Source organism: Elephas maximus, chromosome 10, assembly GCF_024166365.1.
Source record: "Elephas maximus indicus isolate mEleMax1 chromosome 10, mEleMax1 primary haplotype, whole genome shotgun sequence".
Classification (NCBI taxonomy): domain Eukaryota; kingdom Metazoa; phylum Chordata; class Mammalia; order Proboscidea; family Elephantidae; genus Elephas; species Elephas maximus.
Window position 1 is genome coordinate 64802691 of NC_064828.1, and position 27104 is coordinate 64829794.

General features: G+C 38.7%; 1 protein-coding gene across 3 annotated transcripts in view; it reads right to left on the bottom strand.

The window, feature by feature from the left end:
• TXNDC16 (thioredoxin domain containing 16) overlaps positions 1–27104 on the bottom strand; it is a 130828-nt gene that overhangs the window by 95230 nt on the left and 8494 nt on the right. For all 3 annotated transcript variants that reach the window (XM_049897806.1, XM_049897804.1, XM_049897805.1), the window contains 3 exons: positions 23592–23674; positions 14480–14553; positions 13539–13613 (listed from right to left, as the gene is read on the bottom strand). In XM_049897806.1, coding sequence (XP_049753763.1) covers positions 13539–13613; positions 14480–14553; positions 23592–23674 — 232 coding nt within the window. The remainder of the gene's footprint in view (positions 1–13538; positions 13614–14479; positions 14554–23591; positions 23675–27104) is intronic.

The window sequence follows — 27104 nt, forward strand, 5'->3', positions numbered from 1 at the left end:
CAGCACTGGAAGTGCTCACTTGTCTATACCAAGAAATTTGGAAGACAGCTACCTGACCAACTGACTGGAAGAGATCCATATTTATGCCTATTCCCAAGAAAGGTGATCCAACACAATGAGGAAATTATGGAATAATATCATTAATATCACACACAAGTAAAATTTTGCTGAAGATCATTCAAAATCGGTTTCACTAGTACATCGACAGGGAACTGCCAGAAATTCAAGCTGGATTCAGAAGAAGACACGGAACCAGGGATATCATTGCTGATATCAGATGGATCCTGGCTGAAAGCAGAGAATACCAGAAAGATATTTATCTGTGTTTTATTGACTATGCAAAGGCATTTGACTGTGTGGCTCATAACAAATTATGGATAACATTGCGAAGAATGGGAATCCTGAAACACTTAACTGTGCCCATGAGGAACCTGTACATAGATCAAGAGGCAGTCATTCAGATAGAAAAAAGGGATACTGTGTGGTTTAAGGTTAGGAAAGGTGTGTGTCAGGGTTATATCCTTTCACCATACCTATTCAATATGTATGCTGAACAAATAATCCAAGAAGTTGGACTATATGAAGAAGAATGGGGCATCAGTATTGGAGGGAGACTCATTAACAACCTGTTTTATTATGCAGATGACACACAGCCTTGCTTGCTGAAATCAAAGAGGACTTGAAGCACTTACTGATTAAGATCAAAGACCACAGCCTTCAGTATGGATTACACCCCAACATAAAGAAAAAAATCCTCATAACTGGACCAATAAGCACCATCATAATAAACGGGAGAAAAGACTGAAGTTGTCAAGGATTTCCTTTTACTTGGATACACAATCAACAGCCATGGAAGCAGCAGTCAAGAAATCAAAACACGCATTGCATTGGGCAAATCTGCTGCAAAGGACCTCTTCAAAGTGTTGAATAGCAAAGATGTCACCCTGAAGACTAAGGTGCACCTGACCCACGCCATGGGTATTTTCAATCGCATCATATGCATGTGAAAGCTGGACAATGAATAAAGAAGACTGAAGAAGAGTTGACGCCTTTGAATTGTGATACTAGAGAACATACCATGGACTGTCAAAAGAAGAAACAACCTATTAAAAAATGGGCAAAAGATATGAATAGACACCACTAAAGAAGGCATTCAGGTAGCTAACAGATACTTGAGGAAATGTTCATGATCATTAGCCATTAGAGAAATGCAGACCAAAACTACAATGAGATTTCATCTCACTCCAACAAGGCTGGCATTAATCCAAAAAGCACAAAATAATAAATGTTGGAGAGACTGTGGCGAGATTGGAACACTTCTGCACTGCTGGTGGGAATATCACATGGTACAACCACTTTGGAAATCGATTTGGTGCTTCCTTAAAAAGCTAGAAATAGAACTACCATACAATACAGCAATCCCACTCCTCGGAATATATCCTAGAGAAATAAGAGCCTTTACACGAACAGATATATGCATACCCGTGTTTACTGCAGCACTGTTTACAATACCAAAAAGATGTAAGCAACCAAGATGCCCATCAACCGGTGAATGGATAAATTATGGTATATTCACACAATGGAATACTACGCATCGATAAAAAAACAGTGAAATATCTGTGAAACATTTCATAACACAGAGGAACCTGGAAGGCGTTAATGCTGAGTGAAATCAGTCAGCTGCAAAAGGACAAATAACGTAGAAGACCACTATTTTAAGAACTTGAGAAATAGTTTAAACTGAGAAGAAAACATTCTTTTGTCGTTAGGAGAGGAGGGAGGGACGTAGGGTGGGAGGCGGTGTTCATTAATTAGATGGTAGATAAGAACTACTTTAGGCGAAGGGAAAGACAGCACACAATACAGGGGAAGTTAGCACAATTGGACTAAACCAAAAGCAGTTTCTGGAATAAACTGAATGCTTCGAAGGCCAGAGTAGCAGGGGCAGGGGTTTGGGGACCATGATTTCAGGGTATATCTAAGTCAATTGGCATAATAAAATCTATTAAGAAAACATTCTGCATCCCACTTTGAAGAGTGGCGTCTGGGGTCTTAAACGCTAGGAAGCAGCCATCTAAGGTGCGTCAATTGGTCTCAACCCACCTGGATCAAAGGAGGATGAAGAACACCAAGGACACAGGGCAATTACAAGCCCAAGAGACAGAAAGGGCCACGTGAACCAGAGACTACATCAGCCTGAGACCAGAAGAACTAGATGATGCCTGGCTACAACCGATGATTGCCCTGACAGGGAACTCAACAGAGAACCCCTGAGGGAGCAGGAGAGCAGTGGGATGCAGACCCCATATTCTCATAAAAAGACCAGACTTAATGGTTTGACTAAGACTAGAAGGACCCCGGTGGTCATTAACCCCAGACCTTCTGCTGGCCCAGGACAGGAAACATTCCTGAAGCCAACTCTTCAGACATGGATTGGACTGGACAATGGGTTGGAGAGGGATGCTGGTGAGGAGTGAGCTTCTTGGATCAGGTGGGCACTTGAGACTATGTTGGCATCTCCTGCTTGGAGGGTAGATGAGAGGGTAGAGGGGGTTAGAAGCTGGTGAAATGGACACAAAAAGAGAGTGAAGGGAGAGAGCGGGCTATGTCATTATGGGGAGAGTAATTGGGAGTATGTAGCAAGGTGTGTATATAAATTTTTGTGTGAGAGACTGACTTGATTTGTAAACTTTCACTTAAAGCACCATAAAAATTATTAAAAAAAAAAGAAGAAACAAGTCTGTCTGAGAAGAAGTGCGACCAGAATGCCCCTTGGAAGCAGGGATGACAAGATTACATCTCACCTACTTTGGACACTTTGTCAGGAAGGATCAAGCCCTGGAGAAAGATATCACCCTTGGTAAAGCAGAGGGTCAGAGAAGAAGAGGAAGACCCTCAAAGAAATGGATTGACACAGTGGCTATGGCAATGTGCTTACGTATAACAACGACTGTCAGGAGGGCGCAGGGCCCCGCAGTGTTTCCTTCTGTTGTACACTGGGTCTCTGTGAGTCAGAATTGACTCAAAAGCACCTAACAAAAACAACATAAAATAATATTCGTGAAGAGTGTGTTTTTTAGTTTAAGCAGACACAGGAGACCAAGTAGGCCCCCTGTCTGGGGGCAGGATGGGAGGGTGGGAAGGGGCAGGAGCTGGCTGGATGGACACAGGAAACCAGGGGTGGAAAGTGGGAGTGTGCTGTCACATTGTGGGGATTGCAACTAGTATCGCAAAACAATGTGTGTATAATTTTTGTATGAGAAATTAACTTGAGCTGTAGGGTTTCATTTAAAGCACAACAAAAAATAATAATAATCCAGTTAAAAAATGGGCAAAGGATATGCACAGACAATTCACCAAAGAAGACATTCAGGTAGCTAACAGACACATTAGGAAATACTCATGATCAAGAGCCATTAGAAAAATGCAAATCAAAACTACAATGAGGTAACATTTCACCCCAACAATACTAGCACTAATAAAAAAAAAAAAAAAACAGGAAGTAATAAATATTGGAGAGATTGCAGGGAGACTGGATTCTAATGCACTGCTGGTTGGAATGTAAAGTGGTACAACCACTATGGAAAATGATACAGTGCCTCCGTAAAAAACTAGAAATAGAAATACCATACGATCCAGCAATCCCACTCCTGGGAATATAACCTAGAGAGACAGGAGCTGTCACCCGAATAGACATATGCACACCCATGTTCACTGCAGCATTATTCATAGTAGCAAAAAGATGGAAACAACCTAAGTGCCCATCAACAAATGGACGAACAAATTATAGTACATACACACATACTACGTAACAACAAAGAACAATGACAAATCTGTGAAACACCTCACAACATGGAAGAATCTGGAGGGCATTATGTTGAATGAAATAAGTCAAGCACAAAAGGACAAATATTCTTTGATGCCAGTATTATCAAAACTCTAGAAAAGGTTTACACATAGAAAACAAAACAAACTTTTATGGTTACAAGGGAGGGGAGGGATGTGGAGGGGAAGTCATTAACCAGATAGGAGACAACTGTTAACAGCACAACTTGACCAAGGCAAAGTCACAGAAGCTTCCTAGACACATCCAAATACCTTGATGGACTGAGTTACTGAGGCCCATGATGTCAAGAGCCATCTAGGTCGATTGGCGTAACATAGTTCCTAAAGAAAATGTTCTACATCCTACTTTGGTGAGTAGCATCTGGGATCTTAAAAGTTTGTAAGCAGCCATCTAAGATACATCTACTGGTCTCATGGCATCCAGAGCAAAGGAGAATGAAGAAAACCATAGACACAGGGAAAATATTAGTCCAAAGGTCTAAAGGACCATATGAACCACAGCCTCCACCAGCCTGAGCCCAGCAGAACTAGATGATGCCCAGCTACCACCACCGACTGCTCTGATAGGGATCACAATAAAGCGTCCCGAACACAGTGGGAGAAAAATGTAGAACAAAATTCAATTCCCTCCCCCCCGCCAAAAAAAAGACCAGACTTACTGGTCTGACAGAGACTGGAGTAACCCCCAAGACTATGGCCCCGGGACACTGCTAACTCAGACCTGAAACCACTCCCGAAGCCCAGTTTTCAGCTAAAGATTAGACAGGCCTATGAAACAACACTAACACCTGTGACAAATGTGCCTCTTAGCTCAATCAAGTATCCATTGCTGTTGAGTCTATTTGGACTCATAGCAACCCTATAGGACAGAGCAGAACTGCCCAATAGGGTCTCCAAGGAGTGGCTGGTCAATTCAAACTGCTGACCTTTTGGTTAGCAGGTGAACACTTAACCAGTGCACCACCAGGGCTCCCAGTTAAGTATACGAGAACCAAATGGGCAATTCCTGCCCAAAGGCAAGACAAGAAAGCAGGAAGGGGCCCCCAGACCCTCTGTTGGCCCAGGACAGGAACCATTCCCAAACCAACTTTTCAGACATGGATTGGACTGGACAATGGGTTGGAAAGGGATGCTGGTGAGGAGTGAGATTCTTGGATCAGGGGGACACTTGAGACTATGTTGGCATCTCCTGCCTGGAGAGGAGATGAGAGGGTGGAGGGGGTTAGAAGCTGGTGAAATGGACACGAAAGGAGAGACTAGAGGGAGAGAGCAGGCTGTCTCATTAGGAGGAGAGTAACTGGGAATATGTAGCAGGGTATATATAAGTTTTTGTGTGAGACACTGACTTGATTTGTAAACTTTCACTTAAAGCACAATTATTAAAAAAAAAAAAAAAGACTCAAAAGACATAACAGCTATATGCAGTGCGTGGTGCTTCCCTGGATCTTGGTTAAAAAGGAAAAAAAACTACAAATGATATTTTTTGGGACAACTGGGAAAATATGAATATAGACTAGGTCTCTGAAATATTACAAAATACTGTTATGTAAGAAAATGATACTGTGATCATGTAGGAGGGCTTTTATTTTTGGAGATGCATGATAAAATATGTAGGGGTGAAACGTCATGACATCTGTAATTTATAATTGTATATTAGAAATCTATATTGTTATTGTTAGTTGCCATTGATTCCAAGTCATGGAAATACTACAGCTCGTCAAAAGTTGAACAACTGCATGACCTTTATTGTCTACACATTATACTTCAGTAAACCTGACTATATATACAGAAAGATTGATATAGGTTATACTTAGGCATAGGAGTCCTTGGGTGGTGCAAACAGTTAACGCACTCAGCTGCTAACCTAAAGGTTGGAGATTCAAGTCCATCCAGAAGCACTTTGGAAGAAAGGCCTGGCAATCTACTTTAAAAAAATCAGCCACTGAAAACCTATAAAACTAAGTTCTACTCTGGTACACATGGGGTTCTCTTGAGTCAGAACAAATTTGACAGCAACTAGTATAGGTATAGTCATAGGTATAAATGAAGCAAATAAGTAAAATGCTTAAAATTACTGAACCTAGGTTGTGAGAATACAGATGTCCACTGTACTTTTTTCTACTTATTTGTGCTTTTGAAAATTTTTATAATAAAAAGCTCAAAAAAGTTTTTAATAACCTACAAAAAAAAAAAAAAAAGAAGACAGGAAAACTGGACAAATGGACATGGAGAACCCGGAGCGGAAAGAGGGAGAGTGCCGACACATTGTGGGGATTGCAATCAATGTCAATGTCACAAAACAATATGTGTGTAAATTTTTGAATGAGAAACTAATCTGAGCTGTCACCTTTCACCTAAAGCACAAATAAAACATATTTGTTGAATAAGTTTCTCATAACTGTCCCTGCTCATTCTCCATCACAACAACCTCAATGGATTTAAATGGTATTCATTAACTAGTCTGGCCACATAAAACCTCATAGATCTCTCAGCCTTTAACACATCTGAACCCTTCACACATCTAAACTGCAGACTTATTTCCATAGCTTCAAGGCCTTGCATTACCTAGACCTTGCCTGCCTCTCCAACCTCATGTTGTTGTACCATATTCTGGACACAATGGCTTTCTAAAAGGAAGAACTAAACAGGCAGAGCTCTTCCATACCTCAGTACCTTTGCACACACAGTCCTCTTGTTGGAAGCTATTCCCTCTCTTCCTTCTCATACTCACACTTCTCAGCTTAAATGTTATTGTCTCAGAGAAGCCTTCCCATTGCTCCTACCTAAGTAGGTCTATAGAAATATATATTAACATAGAATATATACAAAATATATTTCTGCTATGCTAAACTTGGATTTTTTTAAATTGCCCCAAGTTCACATACTTAGATAAGCAAAGGTCCACTCAAATATCTCTAATAAATTAGCCACTCATAGTTTCCTTATACAGAAAACATGGTACTTTCCCCTAATACAGCAGTTCTCAAGCTTTTTGGTTTCAGGAACCCTTCACACCCTCAAACCTTGTATAGGTTTTATGTATCAATAGTTGCCAAAATAGACATTTTCAAACTGTATTAATTCATTTTAAAATAACAACATGTTAACATATGTAACACTTTTTATTTAAAAAAATTATTTTGTTAATTTAGTGAGAAGAGTTATAGTAGCTGTTTTACATTTTTGCAAATCTCTTTAATATTGGACTAAAAAAAGGCAGACGGATTCTCATATTTGCTTCTGCATTCAATCTATTTTGACATCACATGCCATGTAGCCTCTGGAAACTGCACTCATGAGAGAAGCAAAGTGAAAAAAACAAATGGTAACATTATAAAAACTTTTTGACCTCATGGGTGCCCCAAAAGTGCTGCCCTAATAAATGACATTGGCTTAATTAAATATTTATCTATTCATTACAGATTTCTTGAATCTTTTTAAAAATATAAAATTTGATCTTCTGTAATTCCCAAGGCTCTTCATTTAAAATAAATATTTACTGAGCAGTAATTACTATGTGCTAGGTGTTTTCACATGTTTTCATTTAAATCTTCGAAAATATTCTTGGAAGGTGGGCCTTAGTTCTACATGTACATACATATACGCAGAGAGAAAGAGAAAGAGAAAACAGTCTAAGGGGTTATGTAACCTGCCACAGGTCACAATGCTAGTGACTGATAGAGATTCAAATCCAGGTCTTCTAAACTGAGGCCAGGACTTTCTAAACTATATTATTACTGACCAGATAAATGGGAGAGCAGATGAAAACCGAGAGAACTAAAGAATGGCAAGGGAGTTGCAGTGGTAATCTGGGCCAGTGGCTGCTTATAAATTTTGACTAATAGGTCCAGAATTACCCTTGAGTTGTTTCAGAACAATTAGAAAGGTACTATCTAGTGAGCTCAACTGAACTATCATGTAAATAGCTCCAACCTAGTTGCTTAAAAAATCAAATCTGAGAGTGGAAATCTCCCTAATCGTTTTTCTCAATAAAGAGTGGTAAAAACAGGTTAATAAAAGCCAACATTTATTGGGCACTTATCACATGTCAGGCATAGTACTAAGCACTTTTTAAGTTTTATCAGTTTTTGGGCTGCCCAGCTCTGAATTCTTCTGTTTTGCTTTAGGAATTCCCAGTTTTCTAAATCTTGGTGGTGGGTGTGGTATAATGGATTGTGTTTTATGCAGCCTTTCACCAAGTTACAAGTTTCATCTTGTAACTCCCACCCAGGTGATTGGACGGGACTGTGTGACAGGGTAATTGCGGCCCAACAAAGTGATTGGTCAGCTTTGCCATCTGCTGGGCTTGAAATGAGCCACCCCAGAGGTGGTAAAGAAAAGACCCCACCACCACCAGGGAAGAACAGCCAGGAGCCAACATGTCCTTTGGACCCGAGATCCCTGAGCCAAGAAGCTCCTGGAACCAGGAGACAGAACGAGCTGTAACCCTGAAAATGATGAGAAGCGGTGGCAGGAGAGACCAGGCAGCAGGAGATGGTGTGGTGGGCTTCCCCGCCCACAGAGAGAGAAAGCTGATCGCCTTTGGGCAGTAGAGGCCTATGGCCAGGGAAAGGTGTACCTACAAGCACAGCTGGGAAGAGGCTGTCCTGATGGAAGAATGTATCCTGTGTGTTCCTGAGCCTGAATTCTGTTATTTCCCTAAAAAACCCTATCATCATGAGTATGGTCTGTAAGTTCTGTGTGGCCACAGCAAGTAGAAAGTGCTGTGGGACAGATGGTTGGCATCAGGGTTGGGAAAGATGGCTAAGAGAGAAGACATGTCTGACTGCGGCCTCATAGGAATTAGCCTTGGGCTGTTGATCTTGGTTCTCCTTCCTCCTTGTGAAGTTAGAGGAGGTCTGACACTGCCCCAAAGCCGTTTATAAAGTGGGCAAAGCCCAAGTCCTGTTATAGAAGCTGTTAATACCAGAAACTTGCTTTTCCAGGCTCCCTGTTGCAAGGCCCAGAATCACTCGCCTGAGGATATGAGCCAGCAGCTTGTAATGCAAAGAATCAGGGATGGTAGAGAATTATTTTGAGAAGCACGGGCAGCAACAACAGCCAGCTTCAAAGGCAGCAGTGATAACAGCATGAATGATGCCCCCAGTGCAAGCAATACAAACTGGGGCATCCAGTGCTCAGCAGTAACGCAGCAATCCTCCAGACACTAGTTCTAATTTTAATTATAATTTAACTATAATTCAGGGCTATGTAACCTTTCAGTCCAGTTATCCAGCCCTTCTACTGAGCCTGAGATATCCTATGTAGTCTCCAAATCCTTTTCTGTTTAAGCCAGTCAGATCTAGATGCTGTGTCTCATAACTAAAAACCCTCCTCAATACACCGTCATTTCATTTTTACGGTAACCATCTGAGATTGGTACTATCATTAACCCAATTTTACAAATAAGGTCATGGGCTTAGACGGGTTACATTGCCTAATGTCCCAAAGATCATTAAGTAGTCATTACCCATGAAGCAATAATAACTAGACATTCATAATTTAATGTTCTCTGTGATTTTCCCCAATGGCTTCTAAGCTTTAATATATTTTTAAAATATGTTAATTTCTGGAATATGAGGACATCTAGGGATCTCTAGGATCTATTGCACAAGCCTGTGCTCCTTCACTCTACTCCCAAATACTGACCCAAATGGGTTAAAGGACGTCTGTCTTGAATTTTCATTCTTTAATGACAGAGTGAGATACCCTGAGGAGGCTCTGACTTGGGAGCTCCTCCTGCCCCCAGAAAAGCCTTCCTTTTCCTTGAGACCCTCCTATCATAACTATTAGGTAGATAAGGCTTATGGCCAAGAATTGACTGGTTATCGAAAAGAAAAGTAACTAAGGTTGTCTACTTGACCCAACTTTTATAACAGTGGGCCACTTGGCCTTTTTTATTTAGAGGAAAATAACCCCAAAAGTAGCTTTCCCCAAAAGTTCTACAGTAACATCTCCTGAAGACTCAATACCCAGGCTCTACAATATGTGTTAAAGAATAAAATATTAGCAGAAGCCATGGATAACTGAAAAGAATCCCTATAATATTGAAGTTCATATTTTATGTTAATTTATGTTAAGAATTCTTCTATTTTCTGACAAAATATTAAATCACAAGAACACCAAGTACCGTATCTTAATAGTTCATGAAATTTCATTGTTTCTTACAGTACTGGAAAATCTTCCTGTTTTGCTTCACTTGATGATTTTTAGGAGTCGACAATGACTAGGTAAAAAAGAATGATCTTTCTTTGCAACTGTTGCCTCCAGGCAAATACCCCCAGCCAATTGTCACAGCATGAACTCACATGAACCACCTTCTCTTAGCACTATGTGTGAAACAGAACCACAAGTAGGTATCTGAATTTGGATCACTTTTTTTCTTAACTGCAAAATGAAACTTCCTGCTTTACATAGAAAAAAACAGCTAACATTTGTAGAGCACTGCATAAAATCTACAACGTATTTTCATGAGCTACCTTATTTAATCTTCATAACAATCTCATGAGGCTATAATTATTTTAACAATTTAAAGATGAGGAAAACTAGCATTCAGAAAAGATAAATTGCTTAAATCACATAATGGTAAGGAACGAGGACTCAAATCCTAAGTAAAGCCTGGTTTCTTGATGTACCATACAACCTTCCAATCTGCATTTTAAGATTGCAGGGCCTCAATCTCCTATACCTCTAGCTAATTTGGCCTCAGACTAATCAGATATATGGTATTCTCAATTAAAAAAGAAAGATTGTTACTTTACTTCTCTTTTTTAAAATATTGCCCTTCTTAATCCCATCCAGAAGCTGTGAGGTAAATTTTTCCTCACGTAACAAACCACTCAATTCTATCAGTTTGGGTTATGGATATTTTAGAAAATAGAGTTAAGAAATCCGAGACTTTAAATCCAAATTTTTATTTTTAATTTAATATATTTTGTGAATTGGTAATACTTTTCTGTATGTTTCAAAACTCAAAAGGTCCCCAAAAAGTTGAAGAGTGAAGAATCTACCTCCAACTCCCCACTGCAAGCCACCCCATTCCATTCCTGTGAACCAATATGTCAGTTTCTCCTGAAACCCAGAAAGAGTTATGCCATATACATACACTGGCATGTGCCTCTGTTAGAAGGCAATCATTCCTGGATTTCTCAGTGTCCCTGCACAGTCCAAGCTTCCTAAACACAGAAATTAGCAGGACGTAAAGATGGACAAAGTCTCATTTATTTACCCTAAAGCCATTTTCTCTTTACATTCTAAACTTGCCTCGTTTTTCTCCTTTGCTCCAATTCCCACTCAAAGGGTTCCGAAACCTTTCTCTTTTCCAGAGCCAAATGCTTATATTTAACAGTAGAGATAAGCATTCTCTCTCTGGAGGGGAGAAGTAGATGTGTAAGGTACTATATAAGCTCAGAACATCATAATCTCAAAGGTTTTGTCCAGTGGTACAAACTCTACTATATGTTTAAGTGTAGCCATCTGGCTCTCATCTTGTTATCCTGTGAAGAACTGGGCATGGGGAACTAGTTCTAAGGTCAGAAGCCTGGTGTTAAAAAATGATATATAAATAAATATATATATTTTTGGGATAATACATATAGGGTAACATCTTACATCTTTTACTGTTTTGGACTTAACATCCACTTCTTACATACATGGTACTATGCCATACCCTAAGTACTTGGTTTATTTCATTTAATGTATCCTAGAGAATCAATGTAAGAAAGTTTTAATAGACCAACAAATTTTTAATCAACAATGTTTTAGGAATATTATAAATTCTCCCTCCCCCCCCCAAAAAAGCTAAACAGTAGGCCATAAAAGTCCAAAAATATAGTTCTTTAATTGTATAAACCTTGGTCTACGTTCATACTTGTTATTCTATTCTGAGATTTTACTAACTTAATTTTTTTTCAACAATTGCATTTTCTGCATTCTGATAATAAGGGATTACCTAAAACCTTGATCTTTCTGTCAACCATGAAGTAAAGTTCAAGTATAATTGTGCGTCACTGGTCTCAATCAAAACATTCTACATGAACAAAAATCCAAATGCTTCGAGAAAAGAATAATGAGGATGAGTTATCTATTTTCAACAAGCAAACCAAAAAAGGCAATACAGATATTCTCAAATGCATGATTTCAGTTCATGTGTAAGTATTTTGAAAAATACAAAAACAACCCAAACATTACCTGCAAATATTTCTTCTTCAGTATCAGGCTAAGTAGTGGATTTGTGTCAAAAATAACTGACAAGTTAGTTGAAACTAATACATTTTAATATGAGTGATCCATTTTTATAAATGGAGGAAACGCCAATAAATTTTGACTTGACCACTTAACTGCTGTCCTAATAAAAAGCAAACTTAGATTCATACTTTAGGGAAAGACAATCTTATCATTTCACTACCCCTCAAAGAAGGTTCTTCACCATCATTTCCGGGTCAAAGACAGTCATGGGATACCCACTGGAAAAAGAGCAGAAATCAGTAAGCTTTCTGAGGACAACTATTACACCTATTACTTGGACTTTTTGCTAAGTGTCAGATGACCCCCTACCCTCACAATAGCCACCCCTACTGCATCCCAGGAAAGGGCTTCCAAGGCAGCCCAATAACTCTTCTCTTTCCTCAAAAGGTCATTTTTCACTCATTACAGTTGGTTTCTTAATCTATAACCCTCAGGGATTGTGGCTGTCAGAGAATTCTAAAAGCCTTCCTGTAATACATTATTAGGACTTGGAAATCTAAAAGTGTCCATTTGCAAAGTAATAACCACAAGTTTTCACCTATGATTGAGTTTTATGTAATTTAACTTTCACCCAACTTCTGAGAGAATTGGGAGAGCCAAGCAGAAAAAAAAAGGCAGTCAATGTCAACAAGAGTCTTAGTGCACAAAAAGGCTACATCAATGTGCAATTGGAAAGGCTCATGTGAACTTAGGCCCTTAAGAAGTCATATACTTTCTATCTCTGTCGCCCAAGAGAATAATAGACCTCAACAGCGTAGACTGCAGGAAAATCCTGAATCCTTAAGATGTCATTAAGGGATGTTACACTTTGATCTACCCTCTCTCTCAGTAAACACTCAGGCATGTCCTAAAACTATCTGAACTGTTTCTAGAACAGAGTCCAGAAAAAATCAGGCGAGGGTAAGAAGCAAGCCAGGTAATTAAAAAACTCCAATCACAATAGTGAAGATGAGCTTCTTATCTGGTAAAAACCTCACTTCACAGATAGAATCAAAACCAATTATATGACCCTGTGGTCAGGATATATCTACATGTTTCTGTATCCTTTGCCATTAAAGAAATTTTAGATCCTCTATGTGGGGGGAGGAGTCCATGAGTGGCACAGTCAACGCACTTGGCTGCTAACCAAAAGGCTGGTAGCTCAAATCCACCCAAAGGTGATGCAGAAAAAAGGCCCGGTGATCTACTTCTGAAAAATCAATTGCTGAAAACACTATGTAGTACAGTTCTACTCTAACATATACTGGATCGCCACGAGTCAGAATCAAATCAACGGCAACTGGTTTTTGGTTTTATGTGGGAAGAGAGGCCAACAGTTTGTGTTAAACTGGTCCTTACAAATATAATGCTGACACCCTAAAATATTCAAATGGATTGTGGTTATTTAAGTGAAATGAATAGCTAAACAACAAGTAAACAAGGGAGCAGGTACCTCCGGTACTTACAAGAGAACATGAGCAACGATGGCATTCACATCAAATAAGGTATCAGTAGGAAATTCTCTGAGCAATATGTTGCCCCTATAAAAAGTTTAAAAACGCATTAGGGAAATATTTCCTCAGATTTCAATTTACTTGTCTATCTATAGTATACTAGGATGTAAGTTACTTGATGTTAGAGTCTTATCCATGTATCCTATGCAATTACCAGAGTGCTGGCATATAATACACACAAATATTCACCAAATACACATTCAATAAATGTGTCAACTTTGAAAAGGCTAGGCTCTAGACCTTGTAAAAAAAAAGCTGGATGAAAACAAAAAACTGGAAGAGTCCAAACGAGGCTTCCTACCAACCTCCCTGTCACATACACAAACAGATTCTCAAACTGGCTGGGAAAAAAAGGAGTAGGAGAGAAAATGAAGTTTCCTCAACAGTAGGTCCCTGAGGAAATGGGATCTTTCCTCACTTCCTTAGCAAAATCCCAATGGTAGGAAAGGATTTGAGAAACTTCCAACATATTAGCAGATCCAAATACCGAGGAATCTATAACCTGGGCATCAGTAGAGTCCTCAAAAAGAAAAAAAAAAAAAAGTACATTTATTTCACACCTAAATATGAACCTGACATATCCACTCCTAGCACTCAATTTATTAACTGCTTACTTAACAGGCATTTATAACAGTTCACATAAGATTCTTACTTAATATTCAAAACAGCCCTGTGAGGTATGTAGTAGTCTCCTCATTTTCTAGATTACGAAGCTGAAGTGGAGACAGGTTAGGTAGCAGATATAGCATCTATTACTGACTTTTGCTAAGCTTCCTATAACCCCCCACTACATACAACCTTATTCTAGCTTAGTGAAATTTTACTTACTTGGGTATGGTAGATGTATAGCTTTGTATTTGTCCTTCAAACTTTAAAAAAAAAAATTAGTTTACCTGAATAAATATGCTTTCATCAAATCCTTTTCTTTCCCACAGTATCTTGATATTTCTTCTTTGACACAATTAACCTTTAAAAAATTATATTTAAATATTACGTTTAAAAGGTATTTAAAATATATGTCCTTATATATTAGAGAATATACATAAAATAAAGTTTTTTGGTTAGGAAAACAAGGAGAATTAAACATTACAGCTTGTCTCCAGGTCAAGACAATTCTTTTTTCATGATTTATAGGCTATAATTGCTCATTTATTCAAATGTATTTAATTATACGTAGAAGTTCACGTTTAATCTTACAGAACAAGTAGGTGGTAACCAGGCAGACAAGGAGGGAAAGAGCATTTAAGGCAGAACAAAAAAGCATGATTAAAAGTCTGGAAGCAAAGCAGTGAATGGTATGTTAGGACCATGAGCACTCCCCAACAGCAGGAATAGAGGCATGGCAGACAGTGCTGGTTTCTTATCCCATACCTCCCCTCTGTCTTACCAACAAAGCTCACTAAAAGCATGTGCCCATTAAAAGACTCTCTTATCTTACCCAACAGCTAGGGATGGCCAATGAGGTATCAATAGAAGTCACTGTATTGGGATTCCTAGAAGGCTCTTTACAAGGAGGATGGCTTACCCAAGACGATACTCCTGCTCTTCCTACTACTTCCTAACAAAAACAAGCATTATAGCTACAGTGCCAGCAGCAATCCCTGACCATAAGAAGAAGCTACTTGGTAAGTATGGTGCAAAAGAACAAAATGAACCTGAGTCCCTGATGATGGTAGAGGAGCCACAGCAGCCCCTGATACTTTATAATACGGATTCTATATGAGAAATAAAAAAGGATAATCCTGGCAGCAAAATGGAAAGCAAAAGAGAGCAAAGATAAAGAGGCAGGTTAAAAGATCGTATTAGTACAGGTCAAGGATGATTGGCACCTGGAGCAAAGCAGAAAAAAAGGACAGAACAGATTCACTCAAGAGACTTTTAATGAATACAATAAGTAAAACTAGGGAGATGGAGAATATATATGTAGTATGGGATAGCAGGGGTGAGGAAAGATATAAAGAGAATGAAGGTGCTTCCAGATAAGGCAAATGGGTATCCACCAAAATAATTAGCCGAAACTGAGGCTGCAAGAAGTTATTTTGTTTTTAATTTGGGAAGTTTTTTTTTTAAGATGAGTTTTTTTTATTGTTATTGTCATTCAGTTTATTTTTAACAGGTTTGAGGAAGAACAATGACAATTTGAGGAAGCTACATTTGTTTAAAAAGCTACAAAAAAGGAGAACTGACACTCAGAAAAGATGTCAGGACTGAAGAATTAGAATTGAAAGTCAGGGTATAACCATTAATCAAAGAGAGTGAATTTTACTGCATGTGATTTTAATTTTTAAGTCAGAGCACAGTATATGGTTGATATGGTGACAACAGACCTGTCCATTCATTTATCCATTCAACATATTTTTGAACACTAGCTGAAAGGTTGGTGATTTGAACCCAATCAGAGGCACCTCAAAAGACAGGCCTGGCAATCCACTTTCAAAAGGTCACAACCTTGAAAACCCAATGGAGCAGTTCTACTCTGCACACACGGGGTCTCCATGAGTCGGACTTGACTCAACGGCAACTAACAACAACCATACATCACTCACTGTTCTAGTCACAACGAATTAAGTTCCAAATAGAAATCTTTATCTCATGAACTTACATTCAAATAGAAAACAAAGACTATTACATAAAAAAAAAAAAAACCCACTAATATGTATGGTTAAGCAGTAATTGGTGCCATTATAAAGAAAAATATAAGAGGATAGAGTATGACACAGCATTTTAGATAGGCTGTCAAGACTTCTCTGAGAAGGTGACATTTGCACCAAGAACTGAAGTAATGGAGTAATTCATATAAATATATAAATATGTGGAAGATATGAGATCTAGGCAGAGAGAAAAGTACGTGTAAAGGCCCCGTGGCAACGGCACACCTGGTAGGTTCAAGTAACAGAAAGATAACCAGAATGTCAGGCACGAACTGAGCAAGATAAAGGCACAGAAAATGAGATCGGAGAGGAACCTGTTGTTCACAATGGTTGGGACTTTAGATTGTATCGTAACTGTAATGGGAAGCCTTTCTCAACAGGGAAGCAACATGATCTGACATATGTGATTCACACTGGAGAGGAATTTATAGTGGGGCCAGAATGAAAGGACAAAGGCCAATTATTAAGAGGCTATTGTGGCTTCTCAGGTAAGAAACAATGATGCCTTGAAGAAGTGGAAAAGGAGGGCTTAAAAGTGAAGGTGCAAGAAGTGGTCAGATTTGGGAAGTTCTGGAGTTCCCCCTGGGTTTTGTGAGGTGGGGGGTAAAAATATACATACCATCTGTCGATTCAACAATTTTTACATGCATAATTCAGTGACACCAATTACAATCTTCATGTCATGCAACCATTGCCGCTATCATTTTCTTAGCCCACTACCGTTAACATAAACTCAGCACCTCTAAATAGTAACTCCCCTTTTCTCCCTCTCTCCCACTCCTGGTAAACACTAATAAGCTTTGGTTTCTATATACTTGCCTATTCCATGTAAGTGAGAACATATAATATTTGTCCTTTTGTGATGACTTATTTCACTTAGTATAATGTTTTCAAGGTTCCTCCATGTTGCGGCATGTATCAGGACTTCATTTCTCTTTATGGCTCAGTAATATCTAGTGCTGCTATAACAGAAATACCACAAGTGGCTTCAAGAAACAGAAATTTATTCTCTCACAGTTTAGGAGCCTAGAAGTCCAAATTCAGGGCACCAGCTCCAGGGGAAGGATTTCTCTCTCTGTCAGCTCTGGGGGAAGGTCCTCGTCACCAATCTTCCCCTGGTTTAGGAGCTTCTCAGCACACGGACCCCAGGTCTAAAGGAGCCGCTCCACTCCTGGCTCTTCTTGGATGATGGTAATGAAGTCCCTCTCCTCTCTGCTCAATTCTCTCTTTTATATCTCAAAAAAGAATGACTCAAGATACAGTCTAATCCTGTAGATTGAGTCCTGCCTCATTAACATAACTGCCTCATTAACATCATGGAGGTTAGGATTTACAACACATAGGACAACCACATCAGATCACAAAATGGTGGCAAACCACACAATAGGGAAAAATGGCCTAGCCAAGTTGACACATATTTTGGGGGGATACAATTCAATCCCTAACAGTATGTATATACCACATTTTGGTTATCCATTCATCTGTTGATAGACATTGACGTTATTTTCAACTTTTGACACAATGAAGAGTGGTGTACAAGTTTCTGTTTGCACTGCTGCTTTCAAATCTTGTGGGTATACACCTAGGATTAGGACTGCTAAGTAATATGGTAGTTCTATGTTCAATCACTTGAGGAACCACCAAACTGTTTCCCACAGCAGATATACTATTTTGTACTCCTACCAGCAATGAATGAGGGTTCCAGTTTCCCCACATCCTTACCAACACCTGTTATTTTGTTTTTTTAATAATAGCCACTCTAGTGCGGGTGAGGTGACATCTCGTTTTTGGTTTTGATTTGCATCACAGATTTGGGAAGTTTTGATAGTAGCACTTGAAGGACTTATTGATAGACTGGATGTGAGAAAAAGGAAGTCAAGGATGACTCAGGTACTTTGAAGTTTACTTTGATATAGTAATACAGTTATGCCTTTCTTTTGGTTAGTATATTTGCAGGATACATCTTTTTTCCTTCATTTACTTTGAAGATTTCTGAAGCCTTCATTTTAGACATATTTCTAAACAGCATACAGTTGGGTTTCCTAATCGTATCCAGTTTATGCTTAGTGTATTTACAGTTTAATGTTCTCTTTATCCACCTCTGCCTCCTCAAATCTTAACTTTTAAAGACAATCTCAAATGCTACTTCAACCACCAGATATGAGCTGTCATTCCTTTAAGCATCCATAGCACTTTACTTGTATCTCATGACAATGATCAGGTTCTGCTAGTTCTTAAAATTATTTGTGAATGCGTTTCATTCCCCTACATAGGATATACATTCTCTAAAGAATGGACTGGTTCTTATTCATCTTTGCAACTAAAACACGACTAAACATAGAAGGCTCATTTCAATCTCACAGACATTTGCTGAGTATCTACTACATGCCAGAGACTGAGCTAGATACTTAGTATTGTTCTGTCTTGTTCACCACTGTCTCATTTCTAGATAGCTCAAGGCCCTGAACTGCATAATCGAGAGTTTAAGTTATGTTAGTCCATAAAGGTACCATCCTAGTCATGAACCTTAATATTCTACTCGAGTTACTAGTCTACTAGTTACTAGATACACTGCATGATTTATCCCTTTTGGTTTCATACCAACCCACTATATAACTTTTTTTTTTTTTTAATTGTCCTTTAGGTGAAGGTTTACAGAGCAAATTAGCTTCTCGTGAAATAATTAATACATATATTGCTTTGCGACATTGGTTGCCAGCCCTGCGATGTGTCAACACTTTCCCTTTTTCAGCATTGGGTTCCCCATTTCCGTTCGTCCAGCTTTCCTGTTCCTTCCTGCTTTTTCACCCTTGCCCCTGGGCTGGTGTGCCCATATAGTCTCCTATACGTGGTTGAGCTACATATACTATTGCTTGTTTTATGCACCTGTCTAATCTTTGGCTTAAGGGTGAACCTCAGGAGTGACTTCAGTACAGAGCTAAAAGGGTGGCAGGGGCCATACTCTCAGGGTTTCTCCAGTCTCCATCAGACCAGTAAGCATGGTCTTTTCTTGTGAGTTTGAATTTTGTTCTACATTTTTCTCCAGCTCTGTCCAAGATCCTCTATTATGATCCCTGTCATAACAGTCCACGGTGGTAGGCAGGAACCATCTAGTTGTGCTGGACTCAGTCTGGTAGAAGCTGTGGTAGTTGTGTTCTACTAGCTCTTTAGACTAATATTTCCCATGTGCCTTTGGTCTTCTTCATTCTCCCTTGCTTCAGATGGGGTGGGGCCAGTGGAGTATCTTAGATGGCCACTAACAATCTTTTAAGACCTCAGACGCTACATACCAAATTAGAAAGTAGAACATTTTCTTTATAAACTAGTTGTTTTTAGGCGCTGTCAAGTCAGCTCCGGCCCATAGCGACCCTATGCACAACAGAACGAAACACTGCCTGGTCCTGCACCATCCTTACAATCGTTGTTATGCTTGAGCTCATTGTTGCAGGTCTTCCTCTTTTCTGCTAACCCTGTACTTTATGAAGCATGATGTCCTTGTCCAGGGACTGATCTCTCCTGACAACATGTCCAAAGTACGTAAGACACAGTCTCATCATCCTTGCTTCTAAGGAGCATTCTGCTTGTACTTCTTCTAAGACAGATTTGTTCGTTCTTTTGGAAGTCCATGGTATATCCATGATTCTTGGCCAACACCACAATTCGAAGACATCCATTCTTCTTTGGTCTTCCGTATTCATTGCCAAGCTTCCACATGCATGTGACGCGACTGAAAATACCATGGCTTGGTTCAGGCAGACCTTAGTCTTCAAGGTGACATATTTGCTTTTCAACACTTTAAAGAGGTCCTTTGCTGCAGATTTACCCAATGCAATGCATCTTTTGATTTCTTGACTGCTGCTTCCATGGCTATTGATTGTGGATCCAAGTAAACTATGTTATGCCAATTGAACTAGATGTCCCCTGAGACGATGGTCTCCAATGTTTAATTTTTAGATGATCCCAGTTACATAACTTATCTTCTGCTGTTTGTATATTATTAGTTATGGTTCGTATCCTGTTTATGCCATGTATTAGGGCCTCTAGCGTTGACCCTATTTTTTCTTCCATGATCTTTATAGCTTGGGGTTTTATATTTAGGTCTTTGATCCATTTTCAATTAGTTTTTGTGTACAGTGTGAGGTATGGGTCCTGTTTCATTTTTTTTACAGAGAGACATCCAGTTTTGCCAGTACCATTTGTTAAAGACAGTTTTCACTCCATTTAATGGACTTTGGGCTTTTGTCGAAGATCAGGTGACTGTAGGTGGATGGATTTACATCTGTGTTCTCGATTCTGTACCATAGGTCAATGTATCTGTCATTGTACCAGTACCAGGCTGTTTTGGCCGCTGTAGCTATATAGTAGGTTTTGAGATCAGATAGTACAACACTTCTTACTTTGTTCTTCTTCAGTAACGCTTTATTTATTCAGGGCCTATTTCTTTTCCATAAAAAGTTAACGATTTGTTTTTCTAACTTGTTAAAGAATGCTGTTAGTATCTGGATTCGGATTGCATTGTATTTGTAGACTGCTTGGGGTAGTATTGACATCTTCACATGATCCATGATCGTCGTATGTTTTTCCATATATGTACGTCTCTTTTGGTTTCTTCCAGTAGTGTTTTGTAGTTTTTTCTCCGTGTAGGTCTTTTATGCCCCTGGTTAGATTTACTACTATTTTATTTTTTAAGGGGCTTTCCTGGTTTCCTTTTCATAGTGCTCTTTATTGGTGTATAAGGATCCAACAGATTTTTGTATGTTTACTTTGTATCCTGCTACTCTGCTCAATCTACTAGTTCCAGTAGTTTTCTGCAGTGAGCCCTTCTCTGAATGTTTGGTAGAATTCTCCAGTGAAGCCATCTGGGCCAGGACTTCTTTTATGGTTGAGTTTATTACCTTTTCAATCTCTTCTCTTGATATGGGTCTGTTTAGATTTTTGACCTTTGTATTAGTTTTTTTTTTTATTATTATTAGTTTAGGTAGGTAGTGTGTTTCTAGGACTTTGCCCATTTCTTCTAGGTTTTCAAGTTTGTTGGAGTATGATCCTTTTTATTTCAGGTCGGACTGCAGTAATGTCCCCCATTTCATTTCTTATTTGGGTTAATTGATCCCTCTCCTGTTTTGCTTTTGTCAGTTTGGCCAATGGTTTGTTAATTTTGTTGATCCTTTCAAAGAACAAACTTGGTTTTGTTCATTCTTTCTATTGTTTTTCTATTCTCTATTTCATTTATTTCTGCTCTGATCTTTGCTATTTCATCTGGCAGCTCTGGGTTTCTTTTCTGTTCTCTTTCTATTTTTTCAAGTTGTATAGCTAATGATTTGATTTTGTCCCTTCCTTCTTTTTTCATGTGTGCACCTACTGCTATAAATTGACTTCTGAGCACTGCCTTTGCTGTGTCCCAAAGATTTTGGTACAATGTGCTTTCATTCTCATTTGACTCTAGGAATTTTTTTTATTCCACCTTTGATTTCCTCTACTATCCAGTGGTTTTTAAAGTGCTATTCAATTTCCATGTATTTGATTTTCCACTATTTCCATTAAATTTCAGTTTAAAACTTTATGCAAAACACCTCAGAGGTGAATGCTATCCAACAGTTGTTTGGAGTTAACTAAAAACTTCTATATGTATAGAATTGACATGTAAACATACATATATATACACACACACACATATAGATATAGTACATAGCTGAGGTTATTTAACTTTTCTATGCTTTCTGCCTTGTGAACTCACGCTGTAGAGACCAAAAGGGCAACAGCCATCTCTCAGAGAAGGAAGGCTGATGAATTAAGAAAGAATAAATGTATACAGAAAGTCAAGTAGACACTAACCTGAAAAAAATTTATCACCACTGGGTGTTTCTCATTTAGTTTTCTGAAGTGAAAATTCTAAGTTTAAACTAAATGAAAGGCTCATGTAGCTATCCAATCCACGATGCATGTGGAAATTCTCCTTAATACTCCAAGACAAGTTTCAACTTTTTTGAGAAAAAAATTAAACATGTAATTTCAAGTTGGGTTGCTTTAACTTTGCACTAAAAAGAAATGTGAGAAACTGCAACATAAGCAATTATACTTACAGGAATAGGAAAGAAAAAATACTTCAATTACCACAACATTGTTTCCTCTGTTTGTGCTAACAGAAATTCAATGAATAGTTAAATTGTAGATACCTCAAAAAAAATTTTTTTTCAGTATGATATATATGTTAGGCAAAACAAAAAACTAACTGTAGATTTGAAAAATGACATAATAGCTCCAATAGCACGGTTTACAAAATAAATTCTAAGCTGAAGAATTTTAAATAGCTTTTTTTCTCGATATGTACTAATTTACACAATAACCTAAAGCTATGTTTCTGTGCTTCTGTTTCTTCTTCTTAAGAAGAGAAAGTAAACAGTACACAATACTGGGAAGTTAGCGCAACTTGACCAAGGCAAAGTCATAGAAGATCACAGACACATCCAAACTCCCTGAGGGACTGAATTACCAGGCTGAGGGCTGGGGACCATCATCTTAGGGGATATCTACCTCAACCAGCATAACATAGTTTATAAAGAAAATGTTCTACATTCTACTTTGGTGAGTAGCGTCTGGAATCTTAAAAGCTTGTTGGTGCCCATTTAAGATACTCTGCTGGCCCCACCCCGTCTGGAGCAAGGAAGAATGAAGAAAACTAAAGACACAAGGGAAAGATTAGTCCAAAGGACTAATGGAATGCAACCAGGCTGAGTCTAGCACAAGTAAATGGTGCCCAGCTACCACCACCAATTGCTCTGACAGGGATCACAATAGAGGATCCTGGACAGAGCTGGAGAAAAATGCAGAACAAAATTCAAACTCACACAAGAAAAAGACCAGACTTAACGTCTGACAGAGACTAGAGGTACCCCAAGAGTATGGCCCCTGGACACCCTTTTAACTCAGTACTAAAGTCATTCCTGAGGTTCACCCTTCAGTCGAAGATTAGACAGGCCCATAAGACAAACAATAATGCATTTAGCTCAACCATGTATAGGAGGCTAAATGGCTACACCAGCCCAGGGCAAGGGTAAGAAAGCAGGAGGGAACAGGAAGGCTGGATGAACAGAAATGGGGAACCAAAGGTCAAGAAGGAGAAAGCGCTGACACATCATCGGGTTGGCAAACAATGTCACAAAACAACATGTGTATAAATTGTTTAATGAGAAACTAATTTGCTCCGTAAACCTTCGTCTAAAGCACAACTGAAAAAAATATTTTCCCAGTCTAGAAAAAGTTGTAAAATAATATAAATAACATTTAAAATATTCGGTCTTAACTTATACAGTTATAAAATGTCAATAATATTTTACTAACATAAACATCTTTCTACCTTTGCAACTGAAATTCCATAATCTTGGAGAGGTTTAACAGCTTCATTCAGTTCTTCAAGAAATACAGAGGTACTTGGAGAATCTAAAATAAGAAAATATTCCTGAATGCTCATGAACTACCCCTTAGGAAAAAAATGAATTTTTAAAATTAAAGCCCAAAACTGCAAACAATGAAGAAGATACATATTTGTTTGCCCAACTAGGCAGCAACAACGAAAAAAATCAAGTAATTAAACATATCTAATTATATATTTTCATACCCATATTTTCCTCATTGTTCTTATTTGTAAAGTTTTCATCATGACGCTTTAATTTTGCAAAATACCTTAAAAACTTTCTAAAACAAGAAAAAGATAAATGTTTCATTTAAACCTAATATTTAGCATTATTCTTCCAAATTTAATACTAAATACACAGCCCGCATGTACACATACACAGAACTTTCAAAATTATTCTAAACTACAATTTTAAAATTATAATAAGATAGCTAATCCTCCACATGTATGTCAGTTTGTTGACGGTGGGGCCGTGTGTATAGCCGTAATGCTGGAAGCTATGTCACCAGTATTCAAACACCAGAAGGGTAACCCATGACAGACAGGTTCAGCTCAGGTTCCAGGCTAAAACTAGGAAGGACCTGGTTGTCTCCTTCTGAAAAGACTTAGCCAGTGAAAACCTTATGAATACCAGCGGAACACTGCTTGATACAGTGCTGGAAGATGAGCCCGTCAGGCTAGAAGGCACTCAAAAGACAACTGGGGAAGAGCTGCCTCCTCAAAGTACAGTTGACCTTACTGACATGGATGGAGTCAAGTTTTTGGGACCTTCATTTGCTGATGTGGAATGGCTCAAAATGAGAAGAAACAGCTGTAAACATCTATTAATAATCAGAACGTGGAATGTACAAAGTATGAATCTAGGAAAACTGCAAGTCGTCAAAAATAAAATAGAACTCGTAAATATTAATACCCTAAGTAGGCATCAATGAGCTGAAATGGACTGGTATTGGCCATTCTGAATCAAACAATTACATGGTCTACTATGTTGGGAATGACAACTTGAAGATAAATGGCGTTGCATTCATTGTCAAAAAATAACATTTCATGATCTATCCTGAAGTACAATGCTGTTAGTGATAGGATAATATCCGTACACCTACAAGGAAGACCAGTTAATAAGACTACTATTCAAATTTACACACCAACCACTAAGGCCAAAGATGAAGAAACTGAAGATTTTTATCATCTTCTGCAGTCTAAAATTGATCAAACATGCAATCAGGATGCACTGATAATTACTGGAGATTGGAATGGGAAAGTTAGAAACAAAGAAGAATCAGCAGTTGAAAAATACAGCCTTGGTGACAGAACCGATGCCAGAGATCGCATGATAGAATTCTGCAAGACCAACGACGTCTTCACTGCAAATACCTTTTTTCACCAACATGAACTGTGACTACACACATGAACCTCACCAGATGGAATACACGGGAATCAAACTGACTACATCTGTGGGAAGAGATGACAGAAAAGCTCAGTATCATCAGTCAGAACAGGGCGAGGGGCTAACTGCAGAAAAGAAAAAAAAAAAAAATTTTTTTTTTTTTTTTACTAAGTTCAAGCTGAAACTGAAGAAAATTAAAACAAGTTGACAAAAGCCAAAGGATGACCTTGAGTATATCCCACCTGAATTAGAGACCATCTCAAGAATAGATTTGACGTGGTGAACTCTAATGACCAAAGACCAAAGGAGTTGTGAAATGACATCAAGAACATCATACATGAAGAAAGCAAGAGGTCATTAAAAAGAAAGGAAAGAAAGACTAAAATGGATGTCAGAAGAAACTGTGAAACTTGCTCTTGAAATGCTGAGTCACTAATGTGAAAGGAAGAAATAATGAAGTAAAAGAGTCGAACAGAAGATTTCAAAGGACGGCTCAAGAAGACAAATAAAAGGGGCAAGGACCTAGAGATGGAAAACCAAAAGAGAAGAACGCACTCTGCATCTCTCAAGCTGAAAGAACTGAAGAAAAAAATCAAGCCTCGAGTTGCAATACTGAAAGATCCTATGGGGAAAATATTACACGACATAGGAAGTATCAAAAGAAGATGAAAGGAATACACAGAGTCACTATACCAAAAAGAACTGGTCGATGTTCAACCATTTTAGGAGGTACCGTATTAGCAGGAACTAATGGTACTGAAGGAAGAAATCCAAGCTGCACTGAAGGCACTGGTGAAAAACAAGCCTTCAGGGATTGACAGAATACCAATAGGAATGTTTCAACAAACAGATGCAGCGCTTGAAGTACTCACCTATGCCAGGAAATATGGAAGACAGCTACCTGGCCAACTGACTGGAAGAGATCCATATTTACGCCTATTCCCAGGAAAGATGATCCCACCAAATGCAGAAATTATTGAACAACATCATTAATATCACATGCAAGTAAAATTTTGCTGAAGATCATTCAGTATACCTACAGGAACTGCCAGAAATTCAAGTCAGATTCAGAAGAGGAAGTAGAACCAGGGATATCATTGCTGATGTCTGATGGATGCTGGCTGAAAGCAGAGAATACCAGAAAGATGCTTACATACTGACTATGCAAAGGCATTCGACTGTGTGGATCATAACAAATTATGGATAACAATGCAAAGAATGGGAATTCCAGAACATTTAATTGTGCTCATGAGGATCCTGTACATAGATCAAGAGGCAGTCATTCAAACAGAACAAGGGGAGAGTGTGTGGTTTAAAGTCAGGAAATGTATGTCAGGGCTGCATCCTTTCACCATACTTATACAATCTGTATGATAAGCAAATAATCTGAGGAGCTGGGCTATATGAAGAACAGTGCATCAGGACTGGAGGAAGACTCATTAACAATCTGCGTCATGCAGATGACACAACCTTTCTTGCTGACGGCAAATAGGACTTGAAGCACTTACTGATGAAGACCAAAGATCACAGCCTTCAGTATGGACTACACCTCAACATAAAGAAAATAAAAATCCTCACAAATGTACCATATGCAACACCATGATAAACAGAGGAAAAACTGAAGTTGTCAAAGATTTCATTTTACTTGGATCCACAATCAACACCTATGGAAGTAGCAGGCAAGAAATCAAAAGGCACAATGCATTGAGCAAATGTGCTGCAAAAGACCTCTTTAAAGTGTTGAAAAGCAAAGACATCACCTTGAAGACTAAGGTGCACCTGACTCAAGCCATGGTATTTTCAATCACCTTCTATTCATGTGAAAGCCAGACGATGAATAAGGAAGACTGAAGAACTGACGCCTCTGAAATGTGGTGACGGAGAAGAATATTAAATATACCATGGGCTGCCAAAAGAATGAACAAATCTGTCTGGGAAGAAATACAGCCAGAGTGTTCCTCAGAAGCAAGGATGTCGAGACTACGTCTCACATACTTTGGACAGGCTGTCAGGGGTGATCAGTCCCTAGAGAAGGACATCATGCTTGGTAAAGTGGAGGGTCAGAAAAG